Source organism: Ambystoma mexicanum, chromosome 2q (assembly GCF_040938575.1).
Source record: "Ambystoma mexicanum isolate Mex_15411 chromosome 2q, UKY_AmexF1_1, whole genome shotgun sequence".
NCBI lineage: Eukaryota > Metazoa > Chordata > Amphibia > Caudata > Ambystomatidae > Ambystoma > Ambystoma mexicanum.
Genome location: NC_090924.1, coordinates 103,917,501 through 103,935,471, shown reverse-complemented (window position 1 = coordinate 103,935,471; position 17,971 = coordinate 103,917,501). Strand labels below are relative to the sequence as shown.

The 17,971-nt window shown below is 46.5% G+C and overlaps 1 protein-coding gene across 14 annotated transcripts in view; it reads right to left on the bottom strand.

The window, feature by feature from the left end:
• Positions 1-1,290: 1,290 nt before the first annotated feature.
• TBC1D24 (TBC1 domain family member 24) overlaps positions 1,291-17,971 on the bottom strand; it is a 1,120,122-nt gene continuing 1,103,441 nt past the window's right edge. For all 14 annotated transcript variants that reach the window (XM_069646948.1, XM_069646944.1, XM_069646940.1 and 11 more), the window contains one exon: positions 1,291-4,255. In XM_069646948.1, the coding sequence (XP_069503049.1) occupies positions 4,101-4,255 (155 nt within the window). In that variant the 3' untranslated portion in view covers positions 1,291-4,100. The remainder of the gene's footprint in view (positions 4,256-17,971) is intronic.

Genomic DNA, 17,971 nt, shown 5'->3' with positions numbered 1-17,971 from the left:
CTGCGCGAGTCTATTTATACGCATGATGACGTCGGCGCCGATACGGAGGATGTCGAGGGACATCGGCTCGAGAGATGTCGACGCGCAGCGCCCTCTACTGAAATTTTTTTTACGAGGCCAGCAAGCTGGAGATGATCTATCAAGATAAGGAATATGTCGGAGGACACAATCCCTTCGAAACATATTATGGTAATCTGCCACTAGTCCAGGCAAGATTTTAAATAAGACTAGAAAAACAGGGGAGTGATGCTATCGTCAATCAGAGAACACTTGTTTAAGAGTGACACATACACAGTGCGGGTTCTGGGATTTACGAGGCCCTGTGTGGCTAAAGAAGTCCAGGTCTTTTATTTTGCTTAATGTATCAACCTCCCCAGAAATTATAGAACAGAAAATAGGATAAAAGTGAGGGACATTGGGTCTTTGTTATTCGAGGGCATTATGTATGGGAAGTTAAATTACATGATGTTGCATTGAGAAAGTCAAGAGACAAATAATGTTGTGATGTGGAATATATGAATAGTCTGTTATATTATAATATATCAAGCAATAATAGTATTATTACTCATAGGAGTGAGGCTTTTTTGATACCCTAGAGTAGGGGTCTGCAACCCTTGGCTCTCCAAAGATTTTAACTATGAATGACCCCCATGATCCCTCACCAGGTCTCGGGAGGATAGCTCAGGGGCAACGCGCACGCCTTGGAAGCAAAAACGACATGGAGCAACACAGGTTCGATCCTCGTGTCCGTGCTTAGAAACCTCTGGGTATCAAGCGTGTTATAAATCACCAATTACAACAAATAACCAATTACAACACAACCACTGACTGTGTTTACTGATGGGCGTTGCAGTCTAAAACATCTGGAGAACCAAAGGTTGCACATCCCAGGTTTGGAACATAAAGAGAACCACTTCCAGGAACAACTTCTTTAGACAGGCAATGCACAGTGAGATGAAATGATTTGCCCAGGATCACACACTTCAGTTAAGTGGGGAATTTGGATTAGAGATCAGTCTTCAAAGTAAACTCCGTACAACACATCTTCTCAGGTTAATTGGCAGTAATGCATGTTAATATTTGGATTTTAAAAATACCCTGTTTTAGAGAGATACACATCAGAACACAACCCGACAAATGCACAAATACATATTAGAATATATCAAACAAAGAGTATGATTTTATCTTTGTTTTACCCATCTTGAAAGGAACATCCAAGTACCAGAATGTAAAGTAATGCGAACCGTGTTTTTTAAATGTACTTTCAAGACTCAAAAACATACCAAAAGATACTGTGTGGTAAAGTTTATTTACAATATTCGTATGATACATTTTTTGTTGTAATTTTGTAGAATGGTCAGCGGGGGAGCCGTCTGGTCTAAGACCAGCCTTGGATGCAATGTCGAACGGGTTACCCTTCAGCGACTGACACTGCGCAGAGGCCTGACATATTCTGTCCACACCTTGTGTAAAGGTCTTTGAAAGGTCTAACAAACAGAACCTAACTACATACGTTTGTCAACTTTCTTCTCTATGCTTGGAGAAAGTTGAGCTGTAATGGCTCAGATTTATCAACACTGCAGAGACTATAATATAAAAGTAATTCCTGATCCACTTATACCAAGTGATCTAAGATTTAGCTTTTCAGTTCGTGGCTCCAGGCAAAAAAAGCATTTACATTATAAAATGCATTTGGATATGGGCCTTGGCAAAGACTATGTGAAATGCATCTTGATATCAATAGAGGACGGCATGTAATTTGTAATTTACCTGAAATGACACCCTCAACTCCTTCAACAAAACTTACAGCATTCAATAAACATATAGAAACGTATCCGCACAGCAACAACTTGGGTTCTTCATACCACTTCAAGTAGCACTTATTCATTACACTTGACACAATAATCATATATTTTTTATAGTAAAAACACATTCAAAACTTCACTGTTACATTTTGATTTGCATTAAAAAAAACATGCACGACGCCCAATGTTTTCTACGAGTTAAGAAATAAGCAGGGTGATATATGCATGTTTCTCTTGCCAACTGAAACATTTGCCCTATTACGGGTCACAACTATGTGTGGAATGATTTGAGGATATGTGCCACAATAGATTCTATACGTGCAAATCACCAGGACAGAGCAAAAAAACAGACAGATCACACAGATATGTTCTGGTATAGCAGCGCCATTCAACAGACAACAACTGCACCTTGTTTACCACAATGGTCGCGGAAAACTCAGTGACTCCAACCCAATCATGTGAGCAAACCCCAAGGCCCCACAGCACGCTATGCACCTTATACTGCCATTAGGAAAGGATTTAGGGGCCATGAAATGTCTGAACCACACACCTACAACAGTTTTCACTGGATATTTAGTGGCCATGTCATGGCTTAATTGCGGTCTTTTAAACGACAGACCAGTGCCCTGGATCTGGAGTATAGTAAATAGTAAATAGAAAGACATTTCTATCCGTGCACATTCAACCTTCATCACTTCGATAAACAGATGTGGGCCAGGGTTGGATGTGAATACAGTTTGGTTTTCCCGACGGGAAGTGCCACAACTCTATGTTCAGCATGTTGATCAGCTTCACAATATTTTGTACCGTAGTGCATAGTGATGGAAGTAGAAACAAACTCACGTGAAATGCCGCAAGTGTGCTCAAATATGCCTTTTTTTCGACAAATCACATATCAGTGAGTCAATCGATTGCGTTACAAATGGACAATCGATGATATGCAAACGCAAGAGAGCATCGGGTAGAGCAATGCTATTTCAAGGGCAAAGGGGAGAAACAGCCTATGTTATGTGCTATTCCATATAAACACTTGGCGGCATTGCAACAGAAAACATTACCTCGGCGAAGGCCCACGAATGTCTGGAACAACTTTCCATCTTTGCGGCATGCTTTCTTCGGAATAATTCGTTGTAGTAAGACTTTCGCACTTTCAGAACCAGGCTGAATCTGCCAGGACCACACACTGCACATATTTCAACTTGGAAAAAATACTTTATAGATATGCGATGGCTTCCCTGTGCCATCACTGGCAAACGACAACAAAGCTCCGTGCAATGGAAAACTGACAAGTGAATGGTCGGTGGATTGTGTACCCTAAGTGTTCAACGTGGCTACTACGTGCATGTGTGCGTTCTGTTTGTTTGGGCGAGGGAGCGTGGGGAGAAGAGTACATGATGTGTTGCCATTCACTCGTTAAGTGCTTTCTAACAAAGGTGGTTTGTCGTATACAGTGTGACTAAGATGCTAAATCTGAACATAAACCACTCGTACGTAATCGTGATTTTTGCACACCAGACTCCTCCCCACTTTTGAATTTTCTAAAGCAAGTAGGTATCACTGCGACAAACCTTGAGTAAACTGCCATCTACTGTCCAAACGCAGTATTTACACGCGATAGGTTTTGCAATGATGACGAAAAATAATAGCATTATTTCGAAACATTACCAATACATACTGACGCTTAACGAAAGTAGTGAAGGCATAAAAGCAACTTTAGTGCATCGGTCGTTACACCGCATCCGTAATTCGCCTCAACATCCACAGAAAGCAAAGTATGAACGAATATGAATTTGCCCTTGCCTCCTGGAAGTTCCAGATGAAATAGATTGCTAATCTGCTTTCACAGACTAGAACAAACCTGAGCTGGATGATTTCATTTTAGTTAGGGCGTAAAACCAAGACATACACCCATGGGTGCTCATTTAAAGATGCATTCCACAGGTGGACAAATACTGGCCTCTTCCCAAAAGAAAAGTCGATTGTCATTTGTGGGGAGACTTGCAGACTCTTTGGCCTCATTAGTGAATTGGGCTATCTAGATGAACGCACTCAGTTTCCCAATGATCAGCTGGGGGTTCTCGTCCAGGAGAGATCATGTACTCTTCTGTTGAAAAGAAATACCACTTCTGCTGGCACGTTCCATTGGTCTCTACAGTGAAGGTCTGCGTGGATAATGAGTAGAATACGGATCTTCTGTGTGCAGTAAGACCTGCTTTGTATACCATGAAGAACTTTCATGGGACCGCAGGCCTTCATGGTGTGTGGAGACCAGGTTCTATCTGGTCCGGCTTGTCTTCAGGTGCTCATGGTGTCCTTAAAGCCCCAAACTTCCAAGACGGAGATTTGGAAATTCTCGGCGCACAACGGCGGATTGTTGAAGGTGCTGCAGTGATTAGTTCTCCCATAATTCAGGTCCGAGTCAATATACAAAGCCTGGCCATCACCACCACCTGTGGGAACAACAAACAGACATCAGGGCCTACTGAATCTCTCCTCTGCATTAACTTTAAGAACTCGCAGCAGTTTGACACACACTCAATTCCCATATCTTCTATGGGCAGTAAGGGGTACACACAACAACAGGAACATAACAGGTTAAGCCAAATGGGCCATCTTTGCAATGCTGTGTATTGTTACCCAACTCATTAGTACTGATTTATCGACCTCGGAAGGATGAAGGACTGAGTGCATCTGCCAGGATTCGAGCCTGTGACCATGGAGTCAAACACAGATAACTGCAGTAGATATTTTAGTCCTCGGCCCAGAGACTTGTCTGATAAACTGGCTCAATGGGGAACACTTCAATACGTGCTAGAAATGTTTCCTCTGTCCACAGAAAAACATTTTTCGTGAATTGTTTTAAATCAAGTCAATTCCACCATCCCAACCTGTTCAGATTATAACAATTTACGACGATGGAACGCAGGCTTTGATTCTGCTTTGTATACATTTGCTGTTTCAGAGGATAATGCCTGTAACCAAAAGCTTCAAAGCATCTAACAATGGAACCAGAGATTCTTGGTAGTATTACCCAGTTATTTACATCAGACACTGACTCTTAACTAGTGAGCTCGCTTTGAACCACTAAAGCGAAGACATAACAATTGGATTAATACATTGAAACCTAGAAAAAAATTTGGAAAACCCAATATCATGTTAAATCTAGCAGTAAATAGACCTGAGCCAAGCAGTCTTTTAATACTGACTCTCAAGTCTTAGATGTAGATTCACTTGTTTCGAAGAACACGTCATTTGCTTGAAGCATCAGTCCTCAAATGTTATAAGCACCCAGCAAGGGGAGCCAGCCAATCAACTTCCTCCAAAGCCAAGCTTGAATATACAATCAAAGCCCACGTTCTGAGGTAGCCATTTTCCCCCCACACAGCTACTCCCTTACACCACACTCACGGGCAGACAGCAAGGGGGGGAGGGGACAAAGGGGCCATTGCACCCCAGGCTGGCTGCGCATTTGCCCCATGGGCCAGAGTTCCAAAATGAAAAAAAAATAATCGAAAAAAACGTAATCCTTCAGAATCTAGCCTGCCACAAAGGAACCAAGTGCCGCAAAGTCTGCTCAGATTCTGTGTAAATGGGGCCAAGCATTCATCTTGATTTCAACAATGTTGCCTATGTGCCTGGATGGGCCCCACACATGGGCCTCCAAAGTGAGAGAGGGAGAGGAGTCTAGGCTGCAGGGGCATGTTCATACCGCCCAGTGTCAATGCATGCATTTAAATAACAGATTATGTGACCCTGGTTGGTATTATGGCACCACTGCTCCCCCCATACACGATTAGTTTGTTACAATATGAAGCAGCTTATGACTCCTACTTGCCAAGGAAGTTAAGGGTCCATATCTTAATAGAGTTTGTCCTCATTTTGATTCTGTATGAATGCTTCCCCTATGTTCTGGTGAATTTCTTGATCACGAGTGTGTTCATACAAAAAGAGTTTAATAGCACCCTGAATAGCAGCCATGGATGTGGTTTACACAGTGGTTATACAAATGGCGGTTGGGCTGTTTGCAGTACTTACTTTTGGATACAGTTAAAATATTCTGGTATTAATTATTAGAAGAATAATAAGGCGGTTATTAAGATGGGTAGATTTTTTAAAACTGCTGAAGGTATTTTTGTAAGTCCACCCTAACCAAAGTTTTGCACCATCAGAGGTGGTATTTCTGGAATACCTCCAGTGCTATGAAAAAAACTGCAAAAAAAAAAAATATGCCTGCCACGGAAAGGGAAACAGTATGTTCTCCCTTTACATGGTGGCCATAGTAAACAAAGAAGATGGCCGCCATGGAATGGAGAAGGGACTACACGTAGTCCTGTCTCCCTTTCCATGGCAGCCATTAAAAATATTGAAAAAAGTCAACAAAAAATGGCCGCCATGGAACAGAAGAAGAGACTACAACGGCCAGAGTGCAGGAGGACATCTCCACAGTCAGTGGGTATGGGTGGCTTTAAGACTTGGAGTACAAGATGCAGCAGATGAGCAACTGGACTGTGTTCTCCCTCAACATTTTACAGTAGAGGAGTAAAGAACAGTACATTCCTTTGTTAAGACGCAATGGATTTGTCTTATTTTCTGGAGAGTTTTATTTACCTTGTTAGTTGCAAAGTTTCAAAAATGATAATATATAAATCATTTTAGCATTCACACCAGCATTTGCTGGTGGTGATTATCAATGAAAGCCTGCCACCCCCAGAGTGAGTGGCTCGCGAGGGCTGTTGTCTGTTAATGCCCATCACTGCTTTAACACTGGTATAGACGCTATTAGCACCTGCGTCCTTGTGCTTGGGGTGCTGTTAGCATTTAGATAAAAAATAAAAAGGGAAAGAAGATCATTTCATGAAGGGGAAGTTTCTCCAATCCAAGATGACTGCCATAGATGCGAGAAGGACTGTGGAATGAGTCCCGTCACAGTCTATGGTGGCTGTGACAGCGGAGGGAGGGCACTCGGGGAATCGGGTTAGTGGAGGGGAGACAGGTCAAATGTGCCTGGAAGTGGTGGAAAGTACAACGGGAGGAGGGTGGTCAGGGGAGGACTGGCAACATTTGGCTTGGGGGGGAAGTTTACTTTTGTGTTCCATAGTGAAATGGCCCAATCCCAAAGTGCAGCAGAGCTCCAGCTTCCAGAACAAGTAGCCTCAATTCATACCTCTGCCTCCCACATTTTCTCAAGTATATGTAGTAGACAATATTGACATTAATGTCCTTTTATGCAACATATTTTTCAGTTATGTTTGTGGTTTCTTAGATCCCTGGACCACTGAAAATTCTCCCACATGCCAAAAATAGTAAAATGATTTCACAAAAGTAAAATAATTGGTGAAATTGGAACGCTGAGATTTGAGCCCTATTTTCAATGTGTTACCATTTGTAATTTGATAGTAGAATGCATCTCCTCCCATCCTATTTCATCTTTAGTTTTAAAACAATGTAAAGAGGTGGCAAAGTTAGACTACATGTAGTCTCTTCTCCCTTCCCATGGCAGCATGTCAGAGATTGGAAGTGGACGTGCCGGGGCCAGAAGTGTTCCCGCCGCGTCTGCTCCCGAAAAGTACCAAAAAGGAGATAAGTGGGGCGGAAGAGAAATCGAAGGCAAAGGGAGGAGACAGAGGGGGAGCACTTACCTTGTTCCCCGGCAGGGGAGATGGGGGCCTCCAGCCCTGAGGTGGCTCAGAGCGGCAGGATTACTGCATGGTAATGCCGCTTTCCGAGCCTCCCCATTGGCTGGGAGGACAAAGCCAAACCCCTGCCAGGTACTATTCTCAATAAAGCATGCTTAGGCCATTTTAACTACCCACATTTAGACTTTGTCCTGTTTACTCATTTTAAGAGGAAGGCTTCGCGAAACCCTTGTGGGGGAAAATGGGAGGATTAAGTGGGCTGTGCAATCGTAATGGATCCGTATTGGTTCGGTTGCAAGAGGGAGCATGTGTGGGCTGTGTGAGGAACTCATGGTGGCAACAAGACAGACAGACACAAGTGATCGCAGTTCAAGGGTGATTATTGAACAATATTGAACAATGACTGCTGTTTGCAGGTTGGAAAAACGCCTAATCTAAACCTAAATCTAAGATGGGAACAAGCGTCAACCATCACATGAAAACTAAGGCAGTCCTAGTGGTGTCGTGTCAAAATAAAAAGGGCCTAAACTAAGAATCGTATTGCCAAACCTCACAACTAATACAAAAAGGGGTGTGGATAGTTCTTAAGAAAAGAAAGAAGTGTTCTCAAATAATAGATCAGCATGCAGTAGCATGTGCCTTTCTTTCCCACGTTTTGAGCACCCAGTAAAGGTTGGAGCTTGGAGCACAGTAAGTCTCAGGCTTCTCCAGCACGAGACGACAGTTGTAATGGCAGTTCTCAGGACTGTCGATGGCCAAGTCTCGTTTCCTTTGAAAGTCTCTTGCCTTCGGGGCATGATGTGTTCAATAACAAAAAACAAAAGTTTCTTTAACCAAAATGAAAGTTTTTTTAGGGTGATAATGATTCACCCCTGGGTCCCCTCTTACGGGCGCTGACCCTTCTCACTTGTAATCCACAGTTCAGATTCGGTGAGGATTTCACCCCTGGGTCTCCCTCTTCTGCGTGCACTGACCCTTCACGCATTGTATTCCAAATTTATAGGTCAGTTCTTTTCCTACTTGAAGTTTGGATGATAGCTTCACCCCTGGGCGCTGACACCTCTTTACTTTCAATTTTCTTTTACACAATTCAATGTTTGCAGGTTTCACCTTGCTTCCTTTCACAGTGCTTGTAGATCAAAGTCTTGATTGTACGGAGATTTTGCTTGACCCTCTGTATGTATGACCACTTTGACCTATCTCGCTGGCCCTCCTACGGCCTTCCGGTAATGTAGTTTATTTCAGATGGGGATCCACCAGAGTCTCTTGAGTTTAGCACCCACGTGGAGCTGGTTTCCCTCTGTCACTAGTCTCCCCTTAACACTTTACAGTTCATTCAAAGTTCGTTGAACCTAGCTCAAACACTTGACACTTTGCGATTCTCACTCCACAGAGCCCGGTTCTTGTTGGTTCTTCCCTCGACTCACTGGCTGTGATGAACCCTTGGCTTTCGGCTTCTCGGGAGACAAGGCCAGTACCACGGGCGCGGTAGCTTCCCTAGCTCCTGCTTATCGCGTAAACTGGCCCTGTGTACCGTTGACATCTGCTACAAAACACTTGTGCTACTGTTTGTGGTCTTAGGCTCTCTTCCACAAAGGTTCTGCGGGTCTGGGATGAAAAGGACAAGGTCACTTTTTTCCTCGCCACCTTCTCGATTCCTGCCGCCTTTCTCCTTCGCTTGAACTGCTGCGCCTTCTTAGCTGTCTCGTCGTGCTGTCTGCCATGCTCACCTTGCTCGTCCTGTGCTCTCTTGCTCCACCTTTTAACACTGTGGGGAAAAGGAAGGGCCATCAGGTGTGTGCGATTTAAATCAATTGCCTGACTTTGCCTGACCCTTGTATTGGAACATGTCAGGTAAACGGCTCTGGTGTTAGTCCATCATTTATTTTGTGGTGCGAAAGTGTTCGGGTCAGGAAGGGGGATACTGCGTCTCACCCGCCTGTGTCCCACTCCTTCAGGAGCCCCCATCCAGGTGATCCTCCCTCACTAGTCCACCCCCAGGAACTGGATCCAATAGCGATGGCCGTGTCCTGGCCACTTGAATGAGAGATCCCTGAGGTTTAGACAGGGAGACACCTTCAGGGTTCTCACAGCTGTCAATGCTATGACGTTTCCTCCCGCTTTGATACTCATTGGTTGGCCTGTGGGGTTCAGGTCAGGAGAGGGTGTGCAGAGCAGGCTGAGGTACGTCTTCCCTTTCACCTCAGAGAAGAACAAGTTACGTCTTACCTTGTAACGTTCTTTCGACGGGATGTTCCTCCGACGTATTCCTTATCTTAGATATCTCCTTCCAGCTCTGCTGCCTCGGAAAATTTTTCTCTAGAGGGCGCTGCGCGTCGACGTCCTCCGAGTGGATGTCCCTCGACAGCCGCCGTATCGACGTCGACGTCATCCTGCCTATAAAGGTTGCGCGCAGCGTTCCGTTGCTTAGTTCCGTATTGTAGCCCACAATAATTCTTTCTTGACTAGGCTAATCACCCTGAAGAAGCGTAAGCTGCAACAACAAGGGAAGTAGAACTGCGGGGATGGATGGGAGGGTCGATAAGGAATACGTCGGAGGAACATCCCGTCGAAAGAACGTTACAAGGTAAGAAGTAACTTGTTCTTCGAAGGGATTGTGTCCTCCGACGTATTCCTTATCTTAGATAGGCTCCCATAGCAGTATTCTATCATTGGAGGAGGGAGCACTGACTTCACGCTGTCTTCTATTGATGAATAGAGTGCAGTACAGCCCTTCCAAACCTAGTCTCTTGACTGGAGGAGGAATCCAAGTTGTAAAATCGTGTAAAGGTATGCATAGACGACCATGTAGCGGCCTCACAGATGTCTTTAACCGGCAAACCTCTTTTGAGGGCCGATGAAGCTGCAATACCTCTGGTCGAATGAGCCCTAAGGTTTTGAGGGGGCTCTTTCCCTGCCAGTTTATAACATTCCAGAATGGCTAGAATGATCCATCTGGAAATGGTCTGCTTAGTTATTGGTAACCCCAGTTTGTGACCTGTGTAACCTACAAACAGCTGGTCTGCCCGTCTTATCCTGGCTAGTCTACTGATGTAAAAACTTAAAGCCCTTCTAGGGCTAGCCTGTGTAACCTCTCTTCCTCTTTCCCCGGATGAGGAGGAGGATAGAAAGATGGTAGGGTAATCTTCTGAGTGATATGGAATTCAGAAACCACCTTTGGGAGGAAATTAGGCTTCACTTGCAGGACAACTTTGTCTTTGTGAAAGATTGTATGAGGGGGTTTACAAGAAAGAGCTTGTAATTCGCTCACCCTTCTAGCAGATGTAAGTGCTATTAATAAAACAGTTTTAAGGGTAAGGAATCTTAACAAACAAGAATGGAGTGGTTCGAAAGGTGAGCCCATCAGGAAAGTTAGGACTAAGTTTAAATCCCACAGGGGAACTTGGAATGGTCTTGGGGGATAAACATTGGTTAACCCCTTTAGAAACTGTATTACCAAGGGTAACTTGAAATAGGATGGTTCTTCCACAGTGCGCTTAAAGATGGATAGCGCTGCGAGATAGCCCTTAATGGTGCCAACTTGAAGGCCTGAATTCGCCAAATATAGTAGGAAGGACAAAACCATTGGTGTACCACATGAAAAGGGGTCGATATTCTGTTCTCTACACCAGCTGCAAAATCTGTTCCAACGGCAGCGGTATAAAGACTTTGTTGCTGGCCTCCTTGCCGAAAGCAACATCTCCATAACATCATCAGGGAGGTCCCAATCCTTGTACCTCAGCCTTTCAGAAGCCAAGCGTGAAGGTTGAGGGTTTTGATGTCTGGATAGAGAACCTGACCTCCCTTCTGTGAGAGTAGGTTCTCTCTGAGTGGAAGTCGAATTGGAGGGCAGATGGACAAGTCTAGAAGGTCCGGGTACCACGTTCTCCTCGCCCAATCCGGGGCAATTAGGATCATGGTTCTCCGGAATCTTCTCAACCTCCTGATCATTTGAGGAATGACAGGGACCGGTGGGAAAGCGTACAGAAGCAGAAATTCCCAGTCCACTATGAACGCGTCTCCCAGAGCTCTTCTCGGGGGAAATTCCCTTGAGCAGAACAGATCGCATTTCCTGTTGAGGCTGGTGGCGAACAGATCCACCTGAGGGGTTCCCCAAAGGGCGAAGATCTCTTGAAGGTCTTCCTGAGCTAGCTCCCACTCGTGGGAGACTGTGCTCTGCCTGCTCAGAGCGTCCCTGTCAAGTTCTTCTCTCCGGCTAGGTGAACTGCCGATAGAGAGATTCCTTCTTGGATTGCCCAAAACCAGAGCTGCATCGCCTCTCTGCACAGGGGTAGTGATCCTACGCCTCCTCTTTTGTTGAGGTAATGCATGGCCACCGTGTTGTCCGTCATTATCAGGACATTTTTCCCTTGTACAGCTGGCAGGAACGCCTTCAGCGCAAGTCTGATGGCTCTCAGCTCTAACAGGTTGATATGTAGTCTGGACTCCGATGGAGACCAACGACCACTGATGGTCAAGTCGTTGACGTGGGCTCCCCACCCCGTGAGTGAGGCATCCGTGACTACTGTTATCTCCGGCCAGGGTTGCCAAAATTGCTCTCCTTTCAGAATGTTCTCCTGACAGGCCCACCACTGAAGGTCTCGATCCACCCTGTTGGGAACCTGAAGAAGATCTGTCATTCTCCCTGAGAATTGTGACCACTGAGTTCTCAGTGCCCACTGGAGGGATCTCATTCTCAGGCGAGCATCTGGCACTAGGAAAATGCAGGATGCCATGAGGCCTAGAAACCTCAAAAAGTCGAAGGCTGGGAGACGTTGGGCATCTTGGAACCTGGTAACCATCTGTAGAATATCTTGAGCCCTCACCTCTGGTGGCGAGGCTTTTCCCAGGGAAGTGTCCAGGATCGCTCCTATGAACTGGAGTCTCTGCGATGGTATCATTTGTGACTTCTTTAAATTGAGGGAGAAGCCCACTTTGTGAAGGGAGTGGCACACGTGATTTAGCTGGATCTGAGCTTGTTCCGAAGATACAGCTCTGATCAACCAATCGTCCAGGTAGGGGTAGACGTGAATCCCTTCCCTCCTTAGACTTGCCGCCACTACCGACATTAACTTGGTGAAGACCCTCGGGGTGGAGGTCAGCCCAAATGGCAGCACTCGAAATTGATAATGAGAGTTGCCAATTGCGAACCTCAGGTATTTCCTGTGTTCGAGATGGATAGGCACATAGAAATAAGCGTCCTGAAGGTCCAGAGATACCAACCAGTCCTGGAAGTGAAGGGCCTGGAGGATCTGAGAAAGAGTGACCATGTTGAATTTGTCTTTCCTGAGGAATTTGTTCAATTCTCGCAAGTCCAAGATTGGTCTCAGTCCTCCGTCTTTCTTTAGAATGAGAAAGTAAGGGGAGTACCAGCCCTTGTTCCTCTCCGCTACAGGTACCGGTTCTATGGCACCTTTCTCTAGCAGGTCCAAAATTTCCTGCAAGAGGACCGGATCTGGAGCTTTCTGAGAGCTGATCCCTGGTGGATGACTGAGGTATGCGTAGGAAAGGCAGGCAGTAACCGTGGGCAACTGTTTCCAATGCCCAAGCATCTGACGTGATAGCCTGCCATTCTGCCAGATGTTGAGTCAACCTGCCTCCTACAGGTGTCCTGTGAGGAGAGTCCTCAGAGTGGTTTTGGGGCGGCTGATGCAGATGCCGATGGTAAAGAGGCACCTGCTGTTGCTACGGCTTTTGAATATCTACCCCGTCCACCTTGGGTAGTTCTTCTTTGTCCCCTTTGAGCCGGTCGTCCTCTACCTCTTCCGAATGCGGAGTAGAAGCGAAAGGACTCGCCCCTCGCAGAGGTTCCTGTGGGACGAAAAGGTGTCTGACGGATTGCAGCGCCTAGGGATTTTGCTGCTGCTTTTGAAGTTTGCAGTTTCTCTAAACTGTCATCCGCCTTTTTCCCGAACAAAGAAGAGCCATCGAATGGCATGTTCAAGAGCCTGGCTTGCACATCTGGGGCAAAACCAGACTTTCTCAACCAAGCGAATCTCCTGGTTGTTGTACTTGCCGCCATTGCTCTGCTGATACTGTCAGCCGAATCAATGCCCGTCTGGAGGGATTCGCACATAGCGTCTTTACCGTCCTGTATGATATTCAGGAACGCCTCCCTTTCTTCTCCCTCCGGGATGCAGTCAGCCGCTGTAGAAGCACACTCCCAAAGTGTATGGCTGAATCTAGCAAGGGTGCAAGTAGCATTAACAGATTTTAACGCCATGCTACATGCCGAAAAAAACTTTCTTTGCCATAGCATCATATTTTTTATCGTCCCTGTCCTGTGGGACGGTAGGATAAGCCGTCTTGACATCAGTAGAAGATGCTGCTTGTACCACCAGACTTTCTGGGGAGGGGTGTTTTGACAAAAACTTCGGGTCTGTAAAAGATACCCTGTATTTTGTAGACAGTTTTTTATTTACTGCCGGGACGACATCTGGGGTTTCCCAGTTCGTCATAATCTTCCTCTGAAGAGCTTTATGAAAAGGCACCACAGGATCCTCCTGTGGGCCTTTGTCAAGAATATCCGTGAGGTCATCTTGTTGGAAAGATTGTGAAGGTGCAGACCACCCTATAAACTCTGTGATCCTGGCCATTAAGGCTCTATAGGGGGTTTCAGCATGCTCCCCCGGGTCTGGCCTAGCAAACTCCACCTCAGGGGAAGTGTCTAACCCACTTGCCTCATGTAAGGAATCATGAAGATCCTTTAACCTGCGTTCTTCAGAGGAAAATTCCTCTCTTATTGGGGTTACAGGTCCCTGCAACTCAAATGTGTCTTCCTGTTCAGACAATTCACCCTCTTCCATAATTGAGGACATAGTTCTCAATTGTTCTGAACTCATAAAGGGTGTAAACCCCATTTCCAAGGCAGAGGGTGCCGAACTTGTCATAATCGGCCTTGAAAACGTCGATGTCGTCGACGCCGAAGGCTTCGAGCGTGGCGTTGAAAACAAAGGCGGAGGCCTCGATGACCTCGACAGAATTGGGATTCTGCTCGAAAATCTCGACGCCATCGTCATCGAGGACCTGGGGATAGTCACTGGGTGTGTCGTAACCGTGACTTTACTTGGCATCGACGCCGGTGTCGAAGCTGTCGTCGAGTCGACAGACCCGTGTGTCGAAGGTCCCTTCGACAACGGCGTCGAAGACACCGACCTCGGCGTCGACGGAACCTTCGTCGACGGTGTCGACGAAACCTTCGAGGAAGGTTTGGAGGTCATAGTCCTACTCGAGGGTTCGAGACGCGCTCGAGAGGTTTCCTTCGCCGGGTACTGCGACTCGCGGCGTTTTTGACCTTCGGGTCTTTCGACCAGCGCATCGCTCTCGGCAGTCTTCGAGGGGGTCGAGGCCGCTTTCTCGAAGACGCTCATCATATTTTTGCGGAATTCCTCCCATTCAGCCCGGGAACTATGTTTCGTGGGGCAAGGGATTCTCTTTGGAGAAACAGAGGAAGACGGAGAAGGGGATCTTCGACGTCTCCTCTTCGAGTGCTTCGATCTCGAGGAGTGATGGGACCCACTCCGAGACCTGGAGCGCGAATGGTGACGAGGAGACGAATGTCTCGACTTTGTCGAGGAAGAAGAAGCTTTAAAAGTCTTACCTTTCTCCAGCTTCCCCCTACGCTCCTTCAGGGCCTTAGCTTTCATGGACATACAGTCCTCGCACTCCGAACAATGGTGTTCAGCTCCCAAACACCACAGTCTGTAACGCTCACCTGACTCCCACGGAGGCGCTGGCCTGGTTCGCACTGTTGTGACCTCGTCTAAGGTGATGCGCAGGGGTCGGGAGACGGACTGGACCGGGCCCCAAATCTGGCTTGTCTGACTCGCAGAAGTACCCTTCTGTAGGTGAAAATAGGGGGTTAACTGTCTGCGGGGTAATGCAATCGGCCTCCCACTTACCCCTCTCACCCTCCTCAAAACCCTTCTATGCTTCCCCGTAGCGTCTCACCTTAGGGTTTGGAAGGACGAGCTCTCCATCCGGCTTCTGATGCAGGGGCGCGTTGGTATCCAGTTACTTCACTGGATTTTCGGATTGGTGAGAACCAAACTTGCTTGGCTTCCAGGTACGTTTTTGATAAGTGGTTCCCCTTGTGTCCATGCATTAATGTTCTAATGCTAGTGTCTTTTTCCCCACAGGGGCCGGGGTACGGAATGCCGGGGAACAGGCACCGACCCGAGATGAGAGGTGAAATCCTTGTGGAAATCAGGTAAGTCTTTAATGAGCGTCTTGGTAATGTCTTTTCATTCGCTCATTAACGCTGATGTCTTTTTCCCCGTAGGGGCCGGGGTCCGAAAATGCCTGGATGCGGCGCAGACCCAAAACAAAAAGGGAATGACCCAGCAGGTAAGTCTTAACATGGAGATTTAGCTTCCCTTTTCCCTTCTTTCTCTCACCTTCGTTATTGTCTTTTTCTCCCTAGGCGCTGGGGCGCGACTGTGAATCCAGATGGTCGCTGCAGAACATGGAAGCGCCCTGTAAAATGAGTAGAATGAGGCGCTGCAGCGATCGATGTGATGTGCTTTTAAAAATAAATGTCTTCCTTTTCAGGATCGTCGGCGAAATGTCTCCGGGATGCAGATTTAGCAGGAAAGGCCTTTTCCTTCTTCTGTTCTCTTGTTCCCTTCCTCTGCAGGTGATTCAGGATGCTGGCAGGCGTGGCAGAAGTCAGGATGCAGGAGCAGACACGGTGAGCGTCCAGCTCCTAGATGCAGAACAACGCGAAGCACGTGTGGCTGATCGGGTGTGGTTTAACTAGCCTTGGAAGAAGTTCCTAGAATGTGTCCTTCCTCCAATCAGGTATGTATCCTTCCCCGACCACGCCCGGGTGGTAAATGAGTCCCACAGGTAAAGTAGTTCCTTTCAGGCCTCAAGGAGGCCGGGGTTCTGCAGCATGGTCTGCATCAGGTAAGTGCACCCGAACACTTTCATAATGAGCCTGGCGCCTATGGCGCCAGGACTGACGTTTTCTATGAGCCTGGTGCCATTGGCTCCAGGACGCTGTCCAAAGGGCCCCTATAAGGGGTTGCTGGGACCTTCCCCGGGGACTTGATGTCCGCTTTCGGGGACGCAGGGCCTGAGCCGGCTCCCCAGGAGCGGGCATCGTGACACAGACAAACTCTGTGAGGGTCAGTCAGCGACATCTTTTTCCCACAATCACGGCATTTTTTGAAGCCGGATCGAGGAGTTGTCGGTTCCGATGAAGAAGCCATCTAGTACGGTATCGAATAACTCGAGGTAAATAGGATTAATCTGACAAAACTGAGCAACGGTATTCCGAGGCACTGAGTAAGCGCGGAAAAACGGAACTGAGCAACGGACGCTGCGCGCGTCCTTTATAGGCAATATGACGTCGACAAGGCGGCTGTTGAGGGACATCCACTCGGAGGACGTCGACGCGCAGCGCCCTCTAGAGAAAAATTTTCCGAGGCCAGCAGAGCTGGAAGGAGATATCTAAGATAAGGAATACGTCAGAGGACACAATCCCTTCGAATGGTGACATTTTGGAATGCTTGTATCAGGAACTAAGTGCATCAGTGAAAGGCCATGGGGGGGGGGAGGATAGCTCAGGGGCAACCTGTTTGTCTTGGAAGCAAGACAATGCAGCGCAACACAGGTTTGAATCCCGTTCCACGATTAGAAACCACTCGCTGGTATTAAGCACATTTTAAAAGAACAATTCTAATTATCCAGAGTAGAGGAAACGAAGGATTGGAACCCATGCAAGGCAGAACCTTTTATTAGGATTATGGGTGTCACACTCACAATAAAGTCCGAATGGCTCACGTGACATCGTCAATTCCATCTGCAGATTATTTTGTGCTATTAAGCTGCAGAGGACAGGATACTTTGCTGGAGTGTGCTCTTTTGAACTATGATTTCAGGTAGAAGACCGTATCCTGGGAGTCATCGGTGAGGACTGTCATTTTCTACCATTACTATCAGAAGAAGCTGTGTCTGTAACTGACACTTACTGGGCAAAGAGACATTGGTAAACATCTTTCGTATTTATTTTGTCACGTGTGTACAAGGTTAAATATGTCTGGTGCGTGATGAGGCCTGGTTGGGTGTGGGCAGAAGAGATACTTTACAGGCAGGCATGAGCAGTATGAGGTTATATGGTACTTGTCAAGTGCACTGGAGAGACACTGCTTACCACATGTCCTGTCACTCTGTCTGGCTCCAGGATTCAAGGCACAGATTCCTCCTCGTCTGCCGAGCTGCTAATCAGAAGTATTGGTGCTCCCGAGGATCATCTGAGTTGAACCCGTTTTCATTTGGAATAATTGTTTTATCTGATTTAAAATAGACGCAGCCCAAGAATTTAGAAGACATCAATATGCTATGTCCCACTCTGTGACTACGAATGTTTTCACCTTGAAGAAGGCTCGGCTGTAATAAATATTTAAAACCCATTGCAAAAATGTTATATATACATTGTTCTTTGTGACGGGTTATATGTTGAATGATTGGTATGAGTGGGATGTTTGTATTTTGTATGCATAATTAGGAAGCACCTTTGTGAATAAT